This window comes from Dreissena polymorpha, chromosome 6, assembly GCF_020536995.1.
Source record: "Dreissena polymorpha isolate Duluth1 chromosome 6, UMN_Dpol_1.0, whole genome shotgun sequence".
Classification (NCBI taxonomy): domain Eukaryota; kingdom Metazoa; phylum Mollusca; class Bivalvia; order Myida; family Dreissenidae; genus Dreissena; species Dreissena polymorpha.
The window spans coordinates 71,920,989-71,940,988 of NC_068360.1; the positions used below are offsets into that span (position 1 = coordinate 71,920,989).

At 35.0% G+C, this 20,000-nt stretch overlaps 2 protein-coding genes across 2 annotated transcripts in view; both read left to right on the forward strand.

Moving 5' to 3' along the window:
- LOC127836586 (uncharacterized protein CXorf38 homolog) overlaps positions 1–19,194 on the forward strand; it is a 177,376-nt gene extending 158,182 nt beyond the window's left edge. Inside the window, exons 2-4 of the mRNA XM_052363248.1 lie at positions 16,712–17,361; positions 18,032–18,190; positions 18,830–19,194. Coding sequence (XP_052219208.1) covers positions 16,786–17,361; positions 18,032–18,190; positions 18,830–19,159 — 1,065 coding nt within the window. The 5' untranslated portion in view covers positions 16,712–16,785 and the 3' untranslated portion in view covers positions 19,160–19,194. The remainder of the gene's footprint in view (positions 1–16,711; positions 17,362–18,031; positions 18,191–18,829) is intronic.
- LOC127835795 (uncharacterized) overlaps positions 1–20,000 on the forward strand; it is a 563,233-nt gene that overhangs the window by 537,809 nt on the left and 5,424 nt on the right. The gene's annotated exons all lie outside the window — the stretch shown is intronic.

Consider the following 20,000-nt stretch of genomic DNA (forward strand, 5'->3'; position numbering starts at 1 on the left):
TAATGTATGTCATAATATAAATTGAAATCAATCTTAATTAAAGCTTGAGCGGCTGGTTTGTAATAAGTTTTGTAAGTGTTGCTGTAGGATATGTATGCACAATAAATACTAACGCTCTGGCATATTGTGATGGTGATATGATTATATATTGCACAATGAATATGTGATGATGTTCTTGTGATAATATTGAGGCTATAATTAGTTTTTGAATTAAGCTAGCTAATTTCAAATAAGATACAAACACATCCCAATCCTAAAATTATCAGTAAGTTATAGTATTGTTTGCCTCTAGGCGCATAATTAATTGAAGGCCTAGTTTATCTGTTAATCCTCGCCCCATGTGGTGTCCCAGTGGGTACACTGATATTAATACACGATGTATTGGTCCACAATTAAATCTCTTATAAAAACATGTCTCTCAGGTGACTGAAAAATGGCTGTGTAGATACAACAAATACTACTACAACGGAGACTAAGATAACACATGTTACAATTAATTTGTCTTCCTTGCGTTCTTCTTATACGACAAACACTTCTAAAACAAAAAAGCAAAAAGCCGCTACTGCTACTGCTTCGTCTACTCTTACTGCTACTGCTACTGCTGCCGCTGCCGCTGCCACTGCCACTGCCGCTGCCACTGCCGCTGCCGCTGCCACTGCCACTGCCGCTGCTGCTGCTACTGATAGTGCTACTGCTACTGCCACTGCTACTGCCACTGCCACTGCCGCTGCCACTGCCGCTGCTGCTGTTGCTACTGATAGTGCTACTGCTACTGCTGCTGCTTCTGCTGCTGTTGCTACTGCTACTGTTACTGCTACTGATACGGCTACTGATACTGCTACTTCTACTGCTACTGCTAGTGCTACTGCTACTGCTACTGCTACTGATTCTGCTACTGCTACTGCTGCTGCTGCTGCTGCTACTGCTGCTGCTGCTGCTGCTGCTGCTACTGCTACTATTGATAATAATTCTCCTTCTACTTCTCTTTCTAATATTGCTAGCGATGCTTCATAATTTATTTTTAAATGTATCATTTTGTTAAAACAGGAAAGAACTGTTATATATATTTTCTTAAAGGGATCTTTTCACGCTTTGGTAAATTGACAAAATTGAAAAAAGTTGTTTCAGATTCGTAAGTTTTCGTTTTAGTTATGATATTTGTGAGGAAACAGTAATACTGAACATTAACCATGCTCTAATATAGCCATTATATGCATCTTTTGACGATTTTAAAACCTAAAAATTATAAAGCGTTGCAACGCGAAACGATTGAATAATTTGGAGAGTTCTGTTTTTGTCGTTAAATTTTGTGTAACTACGAAGATTGCTTATATAAGGTATAAAATACGTCGAGAATGTGTACTCGGCGGAATAGCTCAGTAGGCTTAAGCGTTTATACTACAGGACTCTGACAGGACTTCAGGGGTCACTGGTTCGAACCCTGCTCCGGGCAATGTTCATTTCCTTTTTTTTTATTATTTTTCTTTATTTTTTACTGGAGCTTTTATGATCCAATGTTTACATTTATCAATATAAAGCATTTAATGAATAAGTTAAAAAAAATGCCAAAATCTGTGAAAAGGCCCCTTTAAAGGTGTAAAGAATCTAAACTTTTCTGCGATTAAAGTTTTATTTAACTGGATTAGTATAGGCCACATAACAGACGCTATTGTACTGATATGTACTAAACAACATTTTGTCATAATCAACAGTTTTAACATGCCGCAGTTTCCTTGGAAGTTAACCTTTGATTGGAGTTATGTATAAAACATTAACAAGGTATTTGTTGACAGTTTGTCCTGTCACAATTATATATTAGTTGAGCCAAACGTGTGATAAAGATCCCTTTTGGGGTGGCGATAAATACTATTTATATTGTTCAACAGTGGGAGACTGAGAAAACATATGTTACAATTAATTTGTCTACTTTGCCTGCTTCTTCTTTATATATTTTTCTTGCTAATCGTTTAAGTTTAGTTTTAGTTAAGTAGGTATATCAATTTACATTTTTTTGATAGATATTTATTTGGATAGTAATAGTATGTTTTATTTGACTTGACATCATTGAACCGGTTTATTCATTGATAAGATCGGGATCTCCACAGGTGTTTAATCTCGATTGTTAGGTGGGGAGAAGGGTCCGAATGATAATGTTGTCGTCGGCTTACGAATCACATTTCACAAGTTTTAGACAAATATGCATACGTTATAAACCTAATTTAAGTATTACATAGATAATAACTTATCTTTATTTTGATGAACTACGTTTAAGGTATAAAACTATAATTATATATGTGTTGTGTGCCGCATACATACCATCTTGCTTTTTTAAATTTGATCACAACGGTCCGAAGTCATAAACATTCATTATGCATGGTTGCTAAAGCACAGTGTATACTAACTAACCTATGTTTATTGTTGTTTGCTAGGGTTATTATTATTATGTTTTATTTTTTTATTTGGGGGGGGGGGGGGGGGAGGGCTTTTATAGAAGATTTCAACTAGTCCTTCAATTAACAAAAAAAAAATAATGGTATAGGAAATATAAAAGAGTAATAGACAGCTTCATTCATGCTGTTCTATTATGGTGTTTTAACGCATATAATTATGTATGGTTGATGAAGCACATTGTATGCTACCGATGTTTATTGTTGTTTGATGATGATGTTAAGTTGGTGTTGCTGTTGTTGTTAATGATGATGATGAGGAGGAGGAGGAGGAAGAAGAAGAAGATGATGATGATGATGGTGGTGGTGGTAGTAGTGACGACGACGACGATGATGATGATTTTGATTATGATAATGAGATTTGAATTAAATTAATGCGCAAAGATTTTTCTTTTTAGCGGCCAAGTGCAGATATCTGCGCTCGGCCGCTGTAAGGGTTATGTAATATTTGCAATCTACATAGGAGTCAATAGCAGATACCAAGCACCATATGCTTATGAGAAACAAAAGCAAAATATTGGCAATCGCTGAAATCTCGAATATGACTTAATCATTTTATTAAATGAAAACCGGTAACTATTTTAAACGGTTATTATATTGCAACAACTTAGCGGTGTTTATCCAAAAGACCATTGTTATAATTACAGGGACGTCAATAGGCCAAACTATTCAGGAAATATGATTTGAGTCGTCAAGGATAGATTTTGAGATCAATGTACGTCCGATGAGATTTAAAGGGAGTTGGAGGCGTAGGGACAGATTCGTTCGAGTACGCGATCATTTGAGAACGAATAATGTTGAAGCTTTATCGGAATTCCGGAAATTTGCGATCGGTACCGATTTTTCCTGGTTCTTTTTTATTGATTCTGATAAGTTAGCGGCCGGCACGGACATGAATATTAACTGACGAAAACCTCTTCGCTACTTTCCGAAAATCTTCGACATGTTGCAAATATCCGTAATATTCCGCATTGTACTCACCAGAAATTGCAACTAGAAAGACTACAATAAATCAATTAGCTACGGCTCGGGCGGGGATTTACCTTTTATCCCTGTAAGGGATCTAATGCCCCAGACTACCGGCTATTTTTTCCGGAATTCGAACTTGATACACTTGATATCCCTGAATTAAATATTTATATCCGCAATTTTGATCTCTAGAGTGCTGACTGTTAGTATTGTATTTGACTGGAATGACTGTCGATTATGTGTTTTTAAGATTAAAACAAGCTTACGAAGAACTTTGTGTTTGCTTTTTTGTACGCTTTCTTTTTCATTCGGACCTACACGCGGGAAACTTCTTCATTAAAATTCAATGGGCTTTTAAGAAGTTCGTTGAAAGGCCAAATTTGACGTTAAACAGCAACGCCGAAAAAATTGCTACTCAGTCTTATTTATCACTTTTTTTGTAAGATTTACCAGTAGACGTTCTTCAGTGAAATTAAGCAAACACACAGTGTCGACAAATATGGAAGGGTATTTAGGTAAAAATTACATCCTTCTTTGTGACTGTGTCATGATTCTTGATGGTACTTTCAATTAGTATGTAGACACCTTTTCATGCTTGATGACACTTACATCTTGCCTGATGTCCAATGTCTATTTACATTCTGCTTAATGGTATCATGCATGTGTACAGATGCAACATTCTTGTTCGTTAATTGCATGCTGCATATGTGTATGTTGGTTTGTGCAGAGAGACTTGTGCAATAGGCGCAGTGCATAATGGAATCAAATATTAATGCGTTTAATAAATTAACGCGATGGTAAGATGTGAGTTTCATCCAAGCACAAAGCAACATACTATCATGCATGATACAATGATGTCAATTGACAGTCATTCCGAAATGCTACGGAGGACTACGGAAATTTACGGCGTATAACGGAAATTTTATGTTATAGGAGAAGTTGCGCACCTTTGTAAGATATTTGCTACTGAACCGAAATTAACCGCGTGTTTGTAGACTTAACTTTTTTTTGGTTAATGACTAACCATAATTTTTGTACAGTAATTTACCTTCAATAACCAAAGAAAGTCTATGGATATATTTCAATATATGCTACTAATGCATGTATGCAGAGCTCCAGATAAGACGCTTAAAGTCGTAAAAAATTGAATTAAATTTAGTAAAAAAGTAGACTTAAAATCTGTGCGTACGGTTACACATTGGAAAAATAAAATAAGAATTCAAAATGTGTGATCATGCGTAAAACTCAATATCAATGCATATAATGTAAACATTTTATCAATGAGTTCCCACTCGTCTAGGCCCTCATTACAATTATGAAATCAACAGCACTTTAACGTTATTATGAATAACAGACCATCTTTACAACAGTCGAAAAGCCGAACGTTTTCCATTATCTGGTCCTTTTATCGCAAAAAGTCTGCTGTAACCCGGTAATTGTCATGAGCTCTTCTTAGACTTTAAACCTAAATGCGGATGTGCCAAAAATTATATTTACCTGAAAAAAAAAGAATTAATAATAGACTTTAAGGCTGGATTATTATAGAGTGTAAACCAAGATTTTGCTGAAAAAATTATCTGGAACTTTGCATGTATGTTGAGAGGAAATCGATTACATAATTTCAAATTTACTAGAGTACTTTTATATTGCACCACATAAAATGCTTTAAAACTATAATATTGAAGTGCACATATAAACTTTATTATAGATGGGTAGGTATTTCGTGTCAATCTCTTTCACATATAAAAGAGCTGTTGGTCATGCTGCTTTAAGTACATATAGATGCATGACACAATTTAGATTAAGCAAAATAATACACTAGGTATTTGCCAAGAGTCAAATATATACGAGCAGTAAGAGCGTAATCGTGCACAGCGAGACTTACTCATGTAGAATTGAAACTCTTATTGCTTTCTTTCGAAATAATTTCATGTGTCCGATCTAATATGCAATATGCCCGGTGTTTTTTTTGCGGATTAATGTTCCGTTTTAGATCCATAATTAACGAATGCCTCAATATTTTCAAAAATTAACACCGGAATAATGTTCACCGACATTTTTTCATACAGATTGGATATAAATATTATAGAGCTTAACAAAAAATACATTAAGCCCTGTTCTCCCGGCACACGTGCTGGACACACAGGTGGTTAGCGTGTGGCTATGATAATAATTAGTGAAAACATCTTTTTGAATGATAAATAATCATATTAAAACGAAAAATCAAATTTTCTATAAAAAAAAAATCACTACCGTTTTATATATAACAAGGTATCCAACTCGAAATCATCCGAAAACGGGGTGCATCGTTTTGAGCAGCCATTACTAAATTAATTTTGCAGCGATTTTCATGACCCGGTCTTATTCAACGCAGAAATGAATTTCCTTTTAGGAAATGTATATATATTGTTATATTTCTACACATGCTGGGTCAAATTTTAAGAAATAAAGCTATACATAATTGGCTTGACCCAGTTGTGATCGATCAGACCGTATTTATGAATGAAATCTCCAGTTGTAAAGACACAACTCCGCATTGGAGCAATGAAATCACTCTTGTGTTTAAAATGTCAGTTGGTTGAAATGTATGTAAACAAAGGTTTGAAAATGCGCTGGACAGTTAGTTTTGATGCATTATTCTACGGCAAGCACGGTAAGAATGTTTTTTTCATACGTTTTAGTGAATTATGGTATCGAGGTTCGTGAACTTTGCAGGGAAAATGCCCATTTCCCCGTGAAGATTTCAGTCATGAATACTGTCTGATCGATCACAGCTGGGTCACGCGAGTTGTGTATCGTGTTATTTCTTAAAAGTTGACCCAGTATTTGTAAAAATATTGCAAGACATATACATTTCCAGAAAGGAAATTTATTTCTGCGTTGAATAAGACCAAGATCGTGAAAATCGCTGCAAAATTGATGAAGTAATGGCTGTTTAAAACGATGCATCCCGTTTTCGGATGATTTCGAGTTGGATACCTTGTTGAATATATATTTAACTTATTTTTTTTAAGAAAAGTTGATTTTTCGTTATAATATTATTACTTATCATTCCAAAATATGTTTTCACTAACTAGTATTATAGCCACACGCTAACCACCTGTAGCTGGACACTTTTAAAAAACACTATACAAATTCAAGTACTTATGCACTTAATTGATTGTAAACAATGACGGTTGAAATCCGTGCGTGGGAATTTTTCTGGTAACCAAGAGCGACGTCAACGTTCATGACAAACCTGTTTATATGACATTTATTTATTGATTTTTTCCAACTTGATTGAAAATTATGTTTTATGATATTTTAATACATGTAGATGAAGTAGTTGTTTTCTCAACGAGGAGTACAATAGTTGTACAGTACTAGACACGAGTACTTGTAACTTTCAGGTTTCTCTGTATACCACAGACATTATATAGTCATAAAATGATAAATATGTGTTTATAGAAATTGTCATTATAGCATGGTAAACAGACTAGAGAAATCTGAAAGTTTCACGCACAGGTCTGTGGCAATGGGGGTTTGGTCTACTTTATAAATATGAGGTCGATATGCAATGCACATCGGTAGATTACGTCTACTGTAATTATTTGGACTAGGGAAGGGCCACAATTCCAACACATCAGCCCCGTTATGTTCTGAATAAAATACATGTATAATTTCTTGAGTGCCAATTGCATCTTACAAATATCAAAAACATTCACGGCAGTCAATTCATTGTGTAAACTTACTGGTCTTCATGGCAATAATGAACGTATTTAGTTTAATGGAGATTATATAACGAAGGGAACTAATTCAGCTTATTCAGTTTACTAGTCAAAATGATTCGGATGTTTTCGCTTTTTTTTCCGAAAAGTAATTTATTCAACATACGGAAAATAAACGCGCGCCACCTGATGTCATAATTTAGTAACTTGCATTCTGCTTACTGCCTGTTGCTAACTGCCGTTGTTAATGACGCTTAGTGGCAAAACCGATTATGACTGGTTTCAGGAATAATGAACACACAAACATTGGATAGTCACCAAGCATGTTGAAACAATCATCAAGTATAACCGATAGAGAACAAGCATGTTGGAACTGTCATGAAGCATGTTAGAATAAACATCACGCATAATGTAAATATTATTCATGAATGATGTAATGTTGCAGCAATCATCAAGTATAAACGAATAGACAACAAGCATGTTGGAATTGTCATAAAGCAAATTAGAATAAGCATCAGTCATAATGTAAATATTCACCACGAATGATGTAACTTTTACCTAAATATCCTTCCATAGACATGTGTTGTTACTAAAATAGACATAGAGATTTGAGCATTGGGAGTGACCTAATCATACTGTGCTTTAGCAGTATTACGGAATACCGTTAGTGCCATCGTGGTTACACATTAAAATCCAGAGGGCGAGAACGCGAGAACGCGATAGTACGATGGCGACAATGTGACAATACGATGATGACAGGGTGACAATACGATGGCGACAATGCGATAGTACGATGGCGACAATGCGAGAACGCGATAATACGATGACGACAATCAGACAGTGCGATGACGACAGTGCGACAATACGATGGCGACAGTGAGATAGTACGATGGCGACAATACTACAGTTCGATAGTGCGATAATACGATGACGACAGTGCGAAAATACGATGACGACAGTGCGACAATACGATGGCGATAGCCGACAGTGCGATAGTACGATGGTGCCAATGCGATAACGCGATAGTATGATGGCGGCAATTCGAAAATGCGATGGCGACAGTGCGACAATACGATGGCGACAATGCGATAGAACGATGGCGACATTGCGATGATACCACGGCGACAGTACGATATGACTATCGCATTGTCGCCCCCGTACTATCGCACTGCCGCCATTGTATTGTCGCACTGTCGCATTGTCGTCATCGTACTAGCGCGTTTTCGCAATCGTACGAACGCATTGTCGCCATCGTATTGTCGCACTGTCGTCATCGCACTTTCGCGTTCTCGCATTCTCGCCCTCTGGATTTTAATGAGTAACCACGGTGGCCCTAACGGTATTTTGTACAGTAAAGTGCGTAAAATCTGGTTTGGAATAACAATTTATATGCCGAAAACAGATGTTGAAAACCCGACTTTGTTTTATAAGTAGTAGTCTAAATATACAATGAGTTTTCCGAGCATTAAATAAACATATTAAAATAAAATTCATGTTCGTATCAGTTGAAGTTCTTGTTAATAGTAGAAGCAAAGAACACAATAAAACGCTGATTGGGCTTACTAATTTGAGGCAAGAAAAAACACATCGCGCTATTATATATAACATATAACGCGCATCCGCAAAGTTCGAGCGCCCGTCTCGGTGCCGTCGTTTCCGGTGAAAGTTTCGCACAGGAGCTACCGAGTTTGGATATGAGACCACGAATCATGGCTTGACTTTATATATCAGTCAGCGTAGTACCTGACCAGACTGCGCGGTTGGACAAGCTAGGATGGACCAACTTTGGCCGCATATGACATAAGACCCATTTTCGCATGACGCGGGTCATCTGACCTTTATAATGTGTATATAGCTTTGAATGGAATTTGCACATAGTTTTTGGCATGGACTTATTGTTATGTTAATGTGTTGCACGCTTTCGAAAGCAGAGGGCATATATACGATCAATTATACTACGGAGTTCATTTTCTGTTGCAAAATGAAATGCAATAAAGATTGTTACTCAGCGGTGTGTACAGTATGACAGCGTTGTCTGTCTGCGATGCATTTATACTGGTTCTAAGCTGGCATACTCACCAATTGGACTCAACCATCTGCTCGAACAAGAAATGATAAGTTCTACTAGCATAAACCTTTAATTGTAACTCATTTTAAAAATATTCATGTTTTTTATATTATTCAATTTATTATTCAAAATTATAATTATTATTTCCTTTATTGTTGTTTTTCGCATTAAGAAACTAATTCGGCTTACGAAACTGAAAAATCCCACTGGAAAAAAACCCCATGGGAGAAAAAATCCCATGGGAGAAAAAAATCCCATGGGATTTAAAAATCCCATGGGATTTTTTGTTTTTTTTAAACACGACTAAACGCATTAAAATATCGTAGTTGTTCATCATTTCATAAAAAATGATGTTTCTGAAAGTTTCATGAATAAATCTCTCAAAATAAGAAAAAAATCCCATGGGATTTTTTTCTCCCATTTTAAAATGGGATTTTTTTATTACTATATATTTTTATATATAATTGGCATAAAACCAATATACAGTCCTTAAATAACGTTAAAATACTTGCAAACGCAAATAAAACACGTTTTTTAAAATGTTCAAAATCCCATGGGATTTTTCTCCCATTTGCAAATAATGGGAGAAAAAAAATCCCATGGGAGAAAAAATCCCATGGGAAAATCGAAAATCCCATGGGAAAATGCAAAAATCCCATGGGAACCCCAACTTTGCTTATAAATTTCATAGTGAAGAAAACGCGTTTTTTGAGTGAAAATAACCAATTATTAATCAACGATAAGACTTTTATCGCATACTATGTCTCAAAGTAGCAAATCTTTAAGAAAAATGGTACTTAAGTTTGCGAAATTTCGGTTTCGCAAAGTTTTTCCGGTGGCCGTTCTTGATGAAAGAAGGGCGAGATTATAAATGGCACTATCCGGATTCCGTACCAAAGCGAGTTAGGTATCTATTAATTTAAATCCCAGGGCAGCATTCCCTCATCGCGAGTCAGACGACTGAAACTCAACAGAATACACGTAACTATTACAGTAGTGTAGTGTTATATCTGTATACTAATTTGTGGGGTGAAAAAGTCGAATTTAACGACACTTTGGACAACGTCAAATTGAAAAACCACAAAACGAATAATTGAAGAACACAAAGTTCTTGCATGATTTTGTATGATAATTTGATCTCTTATTACAGGACGCACGTATTTACTTCAAAAGGCACAGGAAGTTCCGTAAGTTTACATAGAACGGCTTTCCAGTCGCGTCGGCGTCCCTTTGAATGCATATATGAGTCGCGTTCTCAGAAAACTGGGCTTAATGCATATGCGTAAAGTGTCGTTCCAGATTAGGACTGCACAGGCTAATCAGGAACGGCACTTTCCGCCTTAACTGGATTGTTCTGTAGATGCGACTTCCTTTAAACGAAAAAATACTATAAAAGCGGACAGTGTCGTCCCTATTTAGCCTGTGCGGACTTCACAGGCCAATCTGGAATGACACTTTACGCACATGCATTTAGTCCCGTTTTCTAAAAACATGACTCATATAATCGGGATTGCTTCAATAGAATCGACATCTAGAGTACATACCTTGACACAATAAGTGGATCTATCGATGGTGACAAACAAACGGCGGCTCGTTTGCTTTCATTTCAAACACATTGAACATGCTAAGACTGACGGCAACCAATGTCAAATATATATTATATTGTTTATTTTTGATAGATGTCTTAATACGTAAGACAAATCAATATAGACGTGAACGCGCCAATTTATAGAGCACGTGCCATCAAAAATGGCTTATATAGGTTAGTACTTCTTTTCGTTGTATTCCGTTCCTGATAATCCATATCTGTGCTATTGAATGTAAGGTACTCGTCATCATCATCGGCAGTCTGCGCATCAGTGGTATTATCCGTCAGTTCAGATAGCAGCGTGCTGTCTTCGAGCACGGATGAAGAAACCTCACCAAAATCTTTCGATATCTCGCCGTCAGGGTTCCTTCTCGCACTTATTTGATGCACTGTCACGTGTTACGTCATTTGCACTCGTACTATGCAAATATGTGATCTTATAAGTGATTTCAAGTGGTGTCCATGCCCGTGTCGGTTACCTCACTATGCAAGCGTTGGATGCATCCGCTACTCGTACCAATGCTGTAAATCAAATGTTATTTTACGAGGTATGTTAACAACAATAAAGGTAAACTATGACAATGTTTGATCAATATCTTATTTAAATAGTTTCTGTAAAGAAATAAAAACCTATTTATGTTTGTTTGTTTGTTTTTAACTAGGTTTACTAGTATCTATAATTTATTGCAACAATGTTAATGTGTTTACTTCATTGAAACATTCAGACATAATTCTTAACTTGAGGTATAGTTTGTAATGCAAACTATACAATACAAACTTTGCTTACATTAATTACTACCAATTACTTTAGACGATTATCTTAAAGGTGCCGATAAAGGTTAGATTGGCTACAGTGTTTCAATGTTTGTAAGTAAATCAGACTTATTGGAAATTTGCATCAGACTATCATAGGGAGCGTTGCGTGTAACCTGTAAGCGACACGTAGCTGAAGCGGGAAGAAAAATATTGCAGAAAAAAAAAGAAATAAGTGTTGCACAGTGTTGAAGCTGAGCTAAGTTGATGCAGACATTCTGTTATTAGTAGGAAAATAGCATATGTGTCTAGAAGTTGTGAGATAAGAGAGGTATTTGAAAAAAACATTGAGGGTGGATCAAGTGAACGAGGTCGCATCGGTTTCGGATTTGGGTAACATAATTTCGCGTATGCGTATAATAAAGGAGGAAACTGTTTTAGATTGAGGTCAACTGATATAATCGCTGGTGTAGTATAAATCAGTTAATCCGGTGTAATTGCACATTATTATCCTAGCGTTATAACGCACGTTTAGTGTTATTTATTTATTGTGATTAACGTACATTATCATGGCGAGTGGTTGTGGTGGTGATTGCCAAGGCTAAACTGGCAATACGACTAAACTGCGTATATGACTGATATCCGCGGATATGACTAAAAGGTGCGGATATGAATAGGCAACTGCTTTTTGAATGTATTTTCCTTTATTTTTGTTAGATGAAAATCGTTCTGTGACAAAAATACACGTCGCTCATGTGTTACCATCGAATGAATTTAAAAGCGTTTTTCATTGGCATTTTAATTTCAGTAACTCAAAATTCATATCCGCGAATATGAACGACAAGTCGGAACACCGCTTTTATAAAATTGCTATATTTTGAGGCAGTCTTAACAGATTTATCATATATTGTGAATTTTTAATTCAACAGTGATTTGTTGATAAAAAAAACTGCAAAACACGCATAAATTTTGCCTATATTCCTTCATATTCGCTTTTTTCGTTCATATCTGCGGATGAGTGATATACGCATTTTAGACGGACCGTTGCATTGACACTATAAATGAAGCAGAGTTGTATGTGGATGCAGTAATGATAAAATAAAATAATAATCAGCACACAGTGAATAGTCAGGTTAGTGATACATGGGTACCTGAGAGAAAACGAAAAATGTCTGAAGAAACGGACCAGGAAAACTGTGTCAATAAAGTGAAATTATTTGTTCTAAACTACTATTTGACATAATATCATCCAAGTTATGTTTCTGGCAACTCATTAGGAAATAAAGAAGTGAACCAGTCTGAGGTTAAGGTCACAGGGCCGTGTAACACGAAAACAACACTCATATCAATACAATGTGTTAGCCTATTCTTATTTACATAAGTTCACCACTTTTTGATAGCAGATATTTGAGACTACAATTTCAAAGATAAATGCCTGACAGCACATCAAAAAAGACGTATTAACAATAGCACTTACTGACAACTGGGCTTACATGACTGACAATCTCTGTCTGCTATTTCTTTAATACACATTATCTGTTTGAAGTCTTAAAGACAAACGGCTATAGTGTTTATTCAATGTATTTACCTGTAACGTATATTTGCTCTTCGTCGTTCATTCTCTACATAAATTACGTACCTGAAAACGACATCATTCAACATTCAATTGTCTGTTCAATTTTCCATATTTGAAGATAGCAAGTTTCCAAATCATGTAAACCATTAATCAAAGTATTTTCAATAAACATTAATAACACGAATTATTTTAATTTTGGATCCATCCAACAATCTACTAATAGTTTTGAACATCATGTATTGCTCATTGCCAAGGGAAATAACTGTGGTTGGTGACCACTGGTAATACTTATTGAGTGAGTGGGAATCAGCTTAACCAGCTGTCATTCACAACAAAAGGTACACACTTTGGTGATTTCAGTGATTTACACGGAAACTATCGCTGTGTATGTCGAGTGCGAAATACTTACTATGCAGAATGTGTGCCATTGATGCTTGCAACGTACTGACACACACACGAAACTTTGAAAGGTCTTCCCAGCAAAACAATTGTTATCTTTTACATGTGTTTACATGTTTAACTGTTACCGGCAATTTTCCCAATTTAGACTTTAGTGAGAAAAAGAAAAATAAAAACGCTCGTACTTGCACATCAAGTATGTGTTATAAATACAGACCCGTAGCAGTAAAAGCCATTACTCAAAATTTTAATGCTACACGTTTGTCAGGCCTGCTAGGAGTTGCATTTCGGGCATGTTGAGTTCTGATCAATGGTTGTTATAAAATAATAAGCAAAATAATATTCGCTCAATATATTGAATTATACTTTAGGCGTACCTCTGGGTACTAATTGTGCGCCACTTATAGCTGATCGATTTTTATATTGTTATGAAAGCGTGTTTATGTTAGAATTATCTAAAACTAAACAACTAGATTTGATTCAACGTTTTAACCTTACAAGTAGGTACATTCATGATATACTTAATTTAGATAATCCATTCTTTGATCAATATTTATCCACAAACTCTACCCGAACGAAATAGTGTTAAATAGATCGTGTCAATCCAATACAGATGCTGCGTATTTAGACTTACATCTTACAATAAATAATACTATGATTAAGACAGGTGTATACACCAAACGAGACGACTTCAACTTTGAAATTGTGAATTTTCCGTTTCTAGATGGTACCATCCCTAAAGGTCCATCCTATGGTATTTACATTTCGCAGTTGGTACGTTATGCCAGAGCATGTTCGTGTATTAAAGATTTAAATGGTCGTAATCGTACATTAACGAAGAAATTGCTAAAACTAGTTTTTTTTTATCATAACCTAGGAAGTAAATCCGCTAAATTTCTCTCACAGTATGGTGATTTAATTTCAAATTGAAATGTTTCATTAACATTTCATCTAACAAATGGAATTTCACACCCATCGTTTTAATTAACTCATTTTTATCAAAAGGATATGATGTTAACGTAGTTAAAAACACTTGCTTGTTGGTTTTCGATTCACTATATTTTTATTCTCTTAAAATTTGGAATTATTATTGGATTTATCATTGTATATGTTTGATTCTTAAATATTCAATCACCTAAGCTGGTTTTATTGGTATTGCGATTTTACTGTACCGCCCCTTTAATATTTTTATTTTTATTTTACATTACTGCACCTGGATTTTTTTTTGCCTCATCGTGTCATCGCTTCTCAATTACGTCATTAGATACTCTTTCACTGTTCTCGGCTACATTGCATTTTTGACATCATCGCTTCTATATTGCTTTATAGTTATACGACACACTGTCACTGTTTTAGTCTACATGCATAGGTCATCGGGTTTAAAGCGTAAAATTGTATTAACATTTTCTCTCTAACGGGTGTTTTTTGTTTGATTGATTGATTTATTTTTAATTTTGTAGCAGTCACGTAAACAACCAAGCTATGTAATATGGATCCTTTACAAACATTTTTGCTGCTTTTTCCTGTATATGCGCGATGATGATCTGTAATATTGACTTTATAATGTATATTCTTGAATCTTTTTTCTAAAAAGCAGGGATGTAGTTGACACTCGTCCGTAGTTTCATTTCATCGTTCCCCAAAACGTTGTAACTCTGTTGCTCTGGTCTCTTTCCTACAATCGAGTAATCAAATGGTAATTAAATTGAATTTGTTTTAATTCCCTTTTATATTTGTTTAATTTAAGTTACAATGCTATGAGGTTAAATTTTATTTACACTTATATGTATCATGAATATTGCTGGATCAAGTGTTAGGTTGAGCGGTCTAAAACCGGTTTAAACCCCCAATGTTTAGCATTGACCGTTCCAAGGCGGTGACCCAAGCTTTATTCCTATATGTTTTTATGTTGTTTTGTATTGTGCTGTTTTGTTCTGTTTAGACAATTGGTCACTTGCCTTATATAAAGGACCAACGAATTTTATATAATGAAAATGCAAAACTGCTCCAAAGCTGGAGTTTCACATTTTTATATTTAAGTATTACACTTAAATTGTGTTCGTAGCTGGCTTAAAGGGATCTTTTCACTGTTCGGTAGATTGACAGAATTGAAAAAAGTTGTTTCAGATTCGCAAATTTTCGTTTTAGTTATGATATTTGTGATGAAACAGTATTACTGATCATTTACCATGTATCTTTTAACGATTTGAAAACCTAACAATTATAAAGCGTTCCAACGCGAAACGATTGAATAATTTGGAGAGTTCGGTTGTTGTCGTCTAAATTTACGAAACAACGAAGATTGCTTATATAAGGTATAAAATACTTAGGATGTGTATACCTGGCGGAATAGCCGAGAGGGCAAATTCGTTTTTACTTTAGACTAACTCCAGGACTTCGGGGTCACTGGTTCGAGCCCTGGTACCGGTTATTTTTATTTATTTTTTTTAAATTTTATTCTTGATTTTTGTACTGGATCTTTTAAGATCCAATGTTTACATTTATCAATATAAAGCATTTAATGACAAACTTCAAAATATGCCAAAATCTGTGAAAAGGCCCCTTTAAGTGCAGTCATAGCATGGGTGTGAACTTATTGTCACTTAATATTTGGGGTCAAGGAAAGCACTTCAGGGTATTTATGGCCATAATGTTTCCATTCTTAATCAAACTTGATGAGATATATATTTTTAATTATATTTTGGCTGAGTTCATGAATTAATTTGTTCTTTTGAAACACATGGCCACCAGGCGGTGGGACATTTATTTTGTTTAAATGACATCTTAGCAAAGATAATAAATGATTCAGAGTAAAACGCAAGATCAGAAGCAACATTTATAGTACAAACATTAGAAAAGCTTCTTAAAGCAGTACGGAATCTTCAGAACTTAAGTTCGCCTTTTTCCCTTTTGATATAATTATAATGGCATTGTGACATTAAAGTTTCGATGAAAAAATGCCTAACGCAATAAAACATTTATTAAGCACAATAGGTTACTTAAATATTTTTGTCAGCTTTCATTCAGAATTTCTAAAACTCTGATTGCCCAAATCTCATGTAATATTTTTTGCTTTAAGGTTGGGGAATATTGAATGACAAAACAGTTTTAACAATCAGTCAATTTTAACCTCTGTTCAATATGGAAAAATATTTGAAGTCTACTTTAATATATGCTTGTTTTCAACTAATTTATGTTTCACAGGGTCCTTTTATAAAAACTCTTGGCTCCGAAAACACATATGTTATTGAATATTGGGATGTGGCTGATAAAACACTATGGCGAGTCTATCCGCTGTGTTCACTGAGACAGAAAGGACGAACTGGCTGAAGGCGTGGCTGGCAGTTGACATTGCTAAGTCTGGTTTAGAGCAGTTCGTGGAGAACGAGGCTAAAACTGTACACACCAATATATACAACAATGTATGGTCAAGTATTCCATCGCAAGCCACCTGTATAGGCTGTACTACTGCAAACTTGCTGAAATGCCCAACACAAGGCGTATGCAATAAACGAGGACCACAGAGTACATGCACATCTATGCATGATAACGCGGCAAAACAACCACGACAGTGTCCTGCTAATGTGTGTAATAAAGTTCATGACGAAATTGTAAAGCATCATACGTTTAACAAACCGTCATGGAAAAATACAATGGCGGAACAATGGACAACAAATCCATGGCAAATAGCCAAGGCGTATTTGCCTCGAGACGGATATACTGGCAAGTGTTCAGTCCAAGATACAGACTTCAACGGAATCATCAGTTTTATGATGAACTGCAAACACTTCGACAACAAGTTTTCTTTTCCAATTTCTACCGGAAAACACAGTCCTCCGTGTCTACTGACTATGGTAAGTTAACAATTATGATTTTCAATGTATTTCATAAATGTGCCTGCGATGAGGAATATATTTAATTTGAATAACCCGCCTTCCTATCGAGCCCAGTTGGGTATGTGTTATGGTGACTGAAATCAAGGGTATTTGTTTTAAATATAAATTGTCAATGCCAAAATGGTTATATCAACAGTAAAGTAAAGGAAATCAATTAAGCTATAACTGGGTTCTTAGCAGATACCTTTTTTATTCAGCTTATGTATTCTACAGAGTCTAAATGCAATTTAATTAATTCAATTATTGCAAATGTTACCATCAAACTTCACAATCATAAAAAACCAACATAAATGCTACATTTTTGTAAGAATATCTTTCAATCGTCAAAGCACATGAGTGAACAAAGCACAAAGCACATTTGCAATTTTTGTGATTGCTGTTAGTCGACTGAGTATGATATAAGATTTGTATGAATAAACGCTTAAATTATGACTTTTTACCGGTTAATTTCCTTGTTAATAAATTCAGAGCTGATTTATTGACATTTATTTTACGTGCATATTTAAAATGTATGTATGTTTCAAATTAGTACATAAAACATTTCAAACACTCGTTTACTAAATGTAGACGTTGGCACAATACGTCAGTCAATACTTATATAAAGTACACATGTTTCGCGTCTTAATAGGCGCGAGATATTGGTAGAACTGTCCGTCACTCGTCCCAGTGTAAAGTCACAGACCCAGATCTCCAGGACGTCTTCACAACACTGACTAACCTGCTTAGTGACCAAACGAGTCTTGCACATGACGTCAATGCTCTGGAGGCTGTGAAAAAAATAGCAGAGGTATGAGTGTTCATTTTCAAGCCAGCGTGTTGTGCCCGTTGGTATTCGAATTATAAGGAATATTATGGTCGAACTGAAATTATATTCAGCAATAAAATATTTAAGCACAAAGGATTTGCATTAAATACCTTAAACTGTTCATTTATCGCTATAATTTATCACCGTAACATAAACAGTAAAAATCGAAAACGCGTTTTTGTTTACATCTTCAATTATACGTATTTGAAAATATACCAATGTCCAAAATATGAAGAGTGCAGGATGGAATCATTTAACATTAAAATAAACCATAACCATATTATGGTGAAATTTCCGCATAACTTCTCGAAATCGTGCCAATTTTTCCAGCTTGTCAAAGTATACTCCTTCATTTTCTGCTCCTGATATCATTGTCCACGGTGATGTGTATTTTATAAGATCGTTGATATGACATATATAACCTAAGTTAAAATGAGAATATTTATCCGGCATTTTAAACTACTTATATATAACTGCTGTAAAATGAAGACAATATATGACACTAATTACAATGACACTACTTCTTCATACAGTTGTACATACTGGTTTTATGTAATACTTGCTATATTCTTAAAATGTTGTTGATGTTTTCACATTTTAAACACATTTTATCCAATACAGCTGCAACAGGACACATTAAAGATAACCACGGAGGAAATGATTCATTTACTAGACGCTGCAAACGATACACTTAAGAAAGTTCAAAACATAGCTGATAAATCTCTGGATGAGATGCAGATGTACCTTGAACAGTGTAAAACGGATCTAAATTCACACATAGACATCTGTAAACAGAAACTTGATGACCATACCGCCAAATGTACAACTGATATAGATGAACATGCCATTGAGACTTTGGAATCGACCTATGAGCAATCTAGTAAAGGTATTTCTTATTTTGTGTTCGCTGTAAGTTCTCTATTAATAACTCCGAATGCATATTTCGGATAATTAATCACGTTTTTGAAACCCTTTACTAAATCTCAGTTTGCATTGTTAGTTAATCGCTTGTTTGATATCAAACTATTTAAAGAAATGTTAGTATGTTTGCTCATAGTTTGAGGGTTGAAAACAATTTTGCGATTATGAACGCTATGGGCAAACATAAAAACATTCGTATATACTATAGTGTTGTCTGTTGAAAATTCAGTTATGCGTATAAGACTCGTGCATTAGATTTTTCTGATTGGAATTGTAAAGTATCGCGCATTTAGCCTTACTAGAAAAAAAATCGCTACATTTACCCAATGTTTCCCTTGTGCATTCCATGATATGTTCTGTTCATGTAAAAAGTTCAAGCGTATTCCAGAGTCATGAAACAGGAGTATATATACACACAGATCGACAGAATTGATAAGGATCAATAACTTGTAAAGTTGCTTTAATTACAGACAAAAAACGTTTTTAGAGATGTAACAATTTAAATGTTCCAATAATTCTGTCGAGCAAAATCAGAAAATACTTCGGACTAATTTTAACACCGATTAAGACATGCAAGTCGGTTGTTTTTGGTTATCGTTTTATGAGCCGAAAGCTTAAAAAATATATTTATATCATATGCAGTTAAACGTTATAGTAATAATTGCACCCCGAGGAGAGTTCTTTTAACATGATTAAATTCAATGACATAGTATTAAGCTATTTATATTTACAATGTAAAGCACTGTTCACTTCATCAATAGTATTGTTATTGAATACCTGTATTGAGGGACAAGTTTGTAATCATTTGACATAGGTTTTTACAACGTAATAGAACATAGCATCTGTTGACGGATTAGCATAGCGTGTCCGG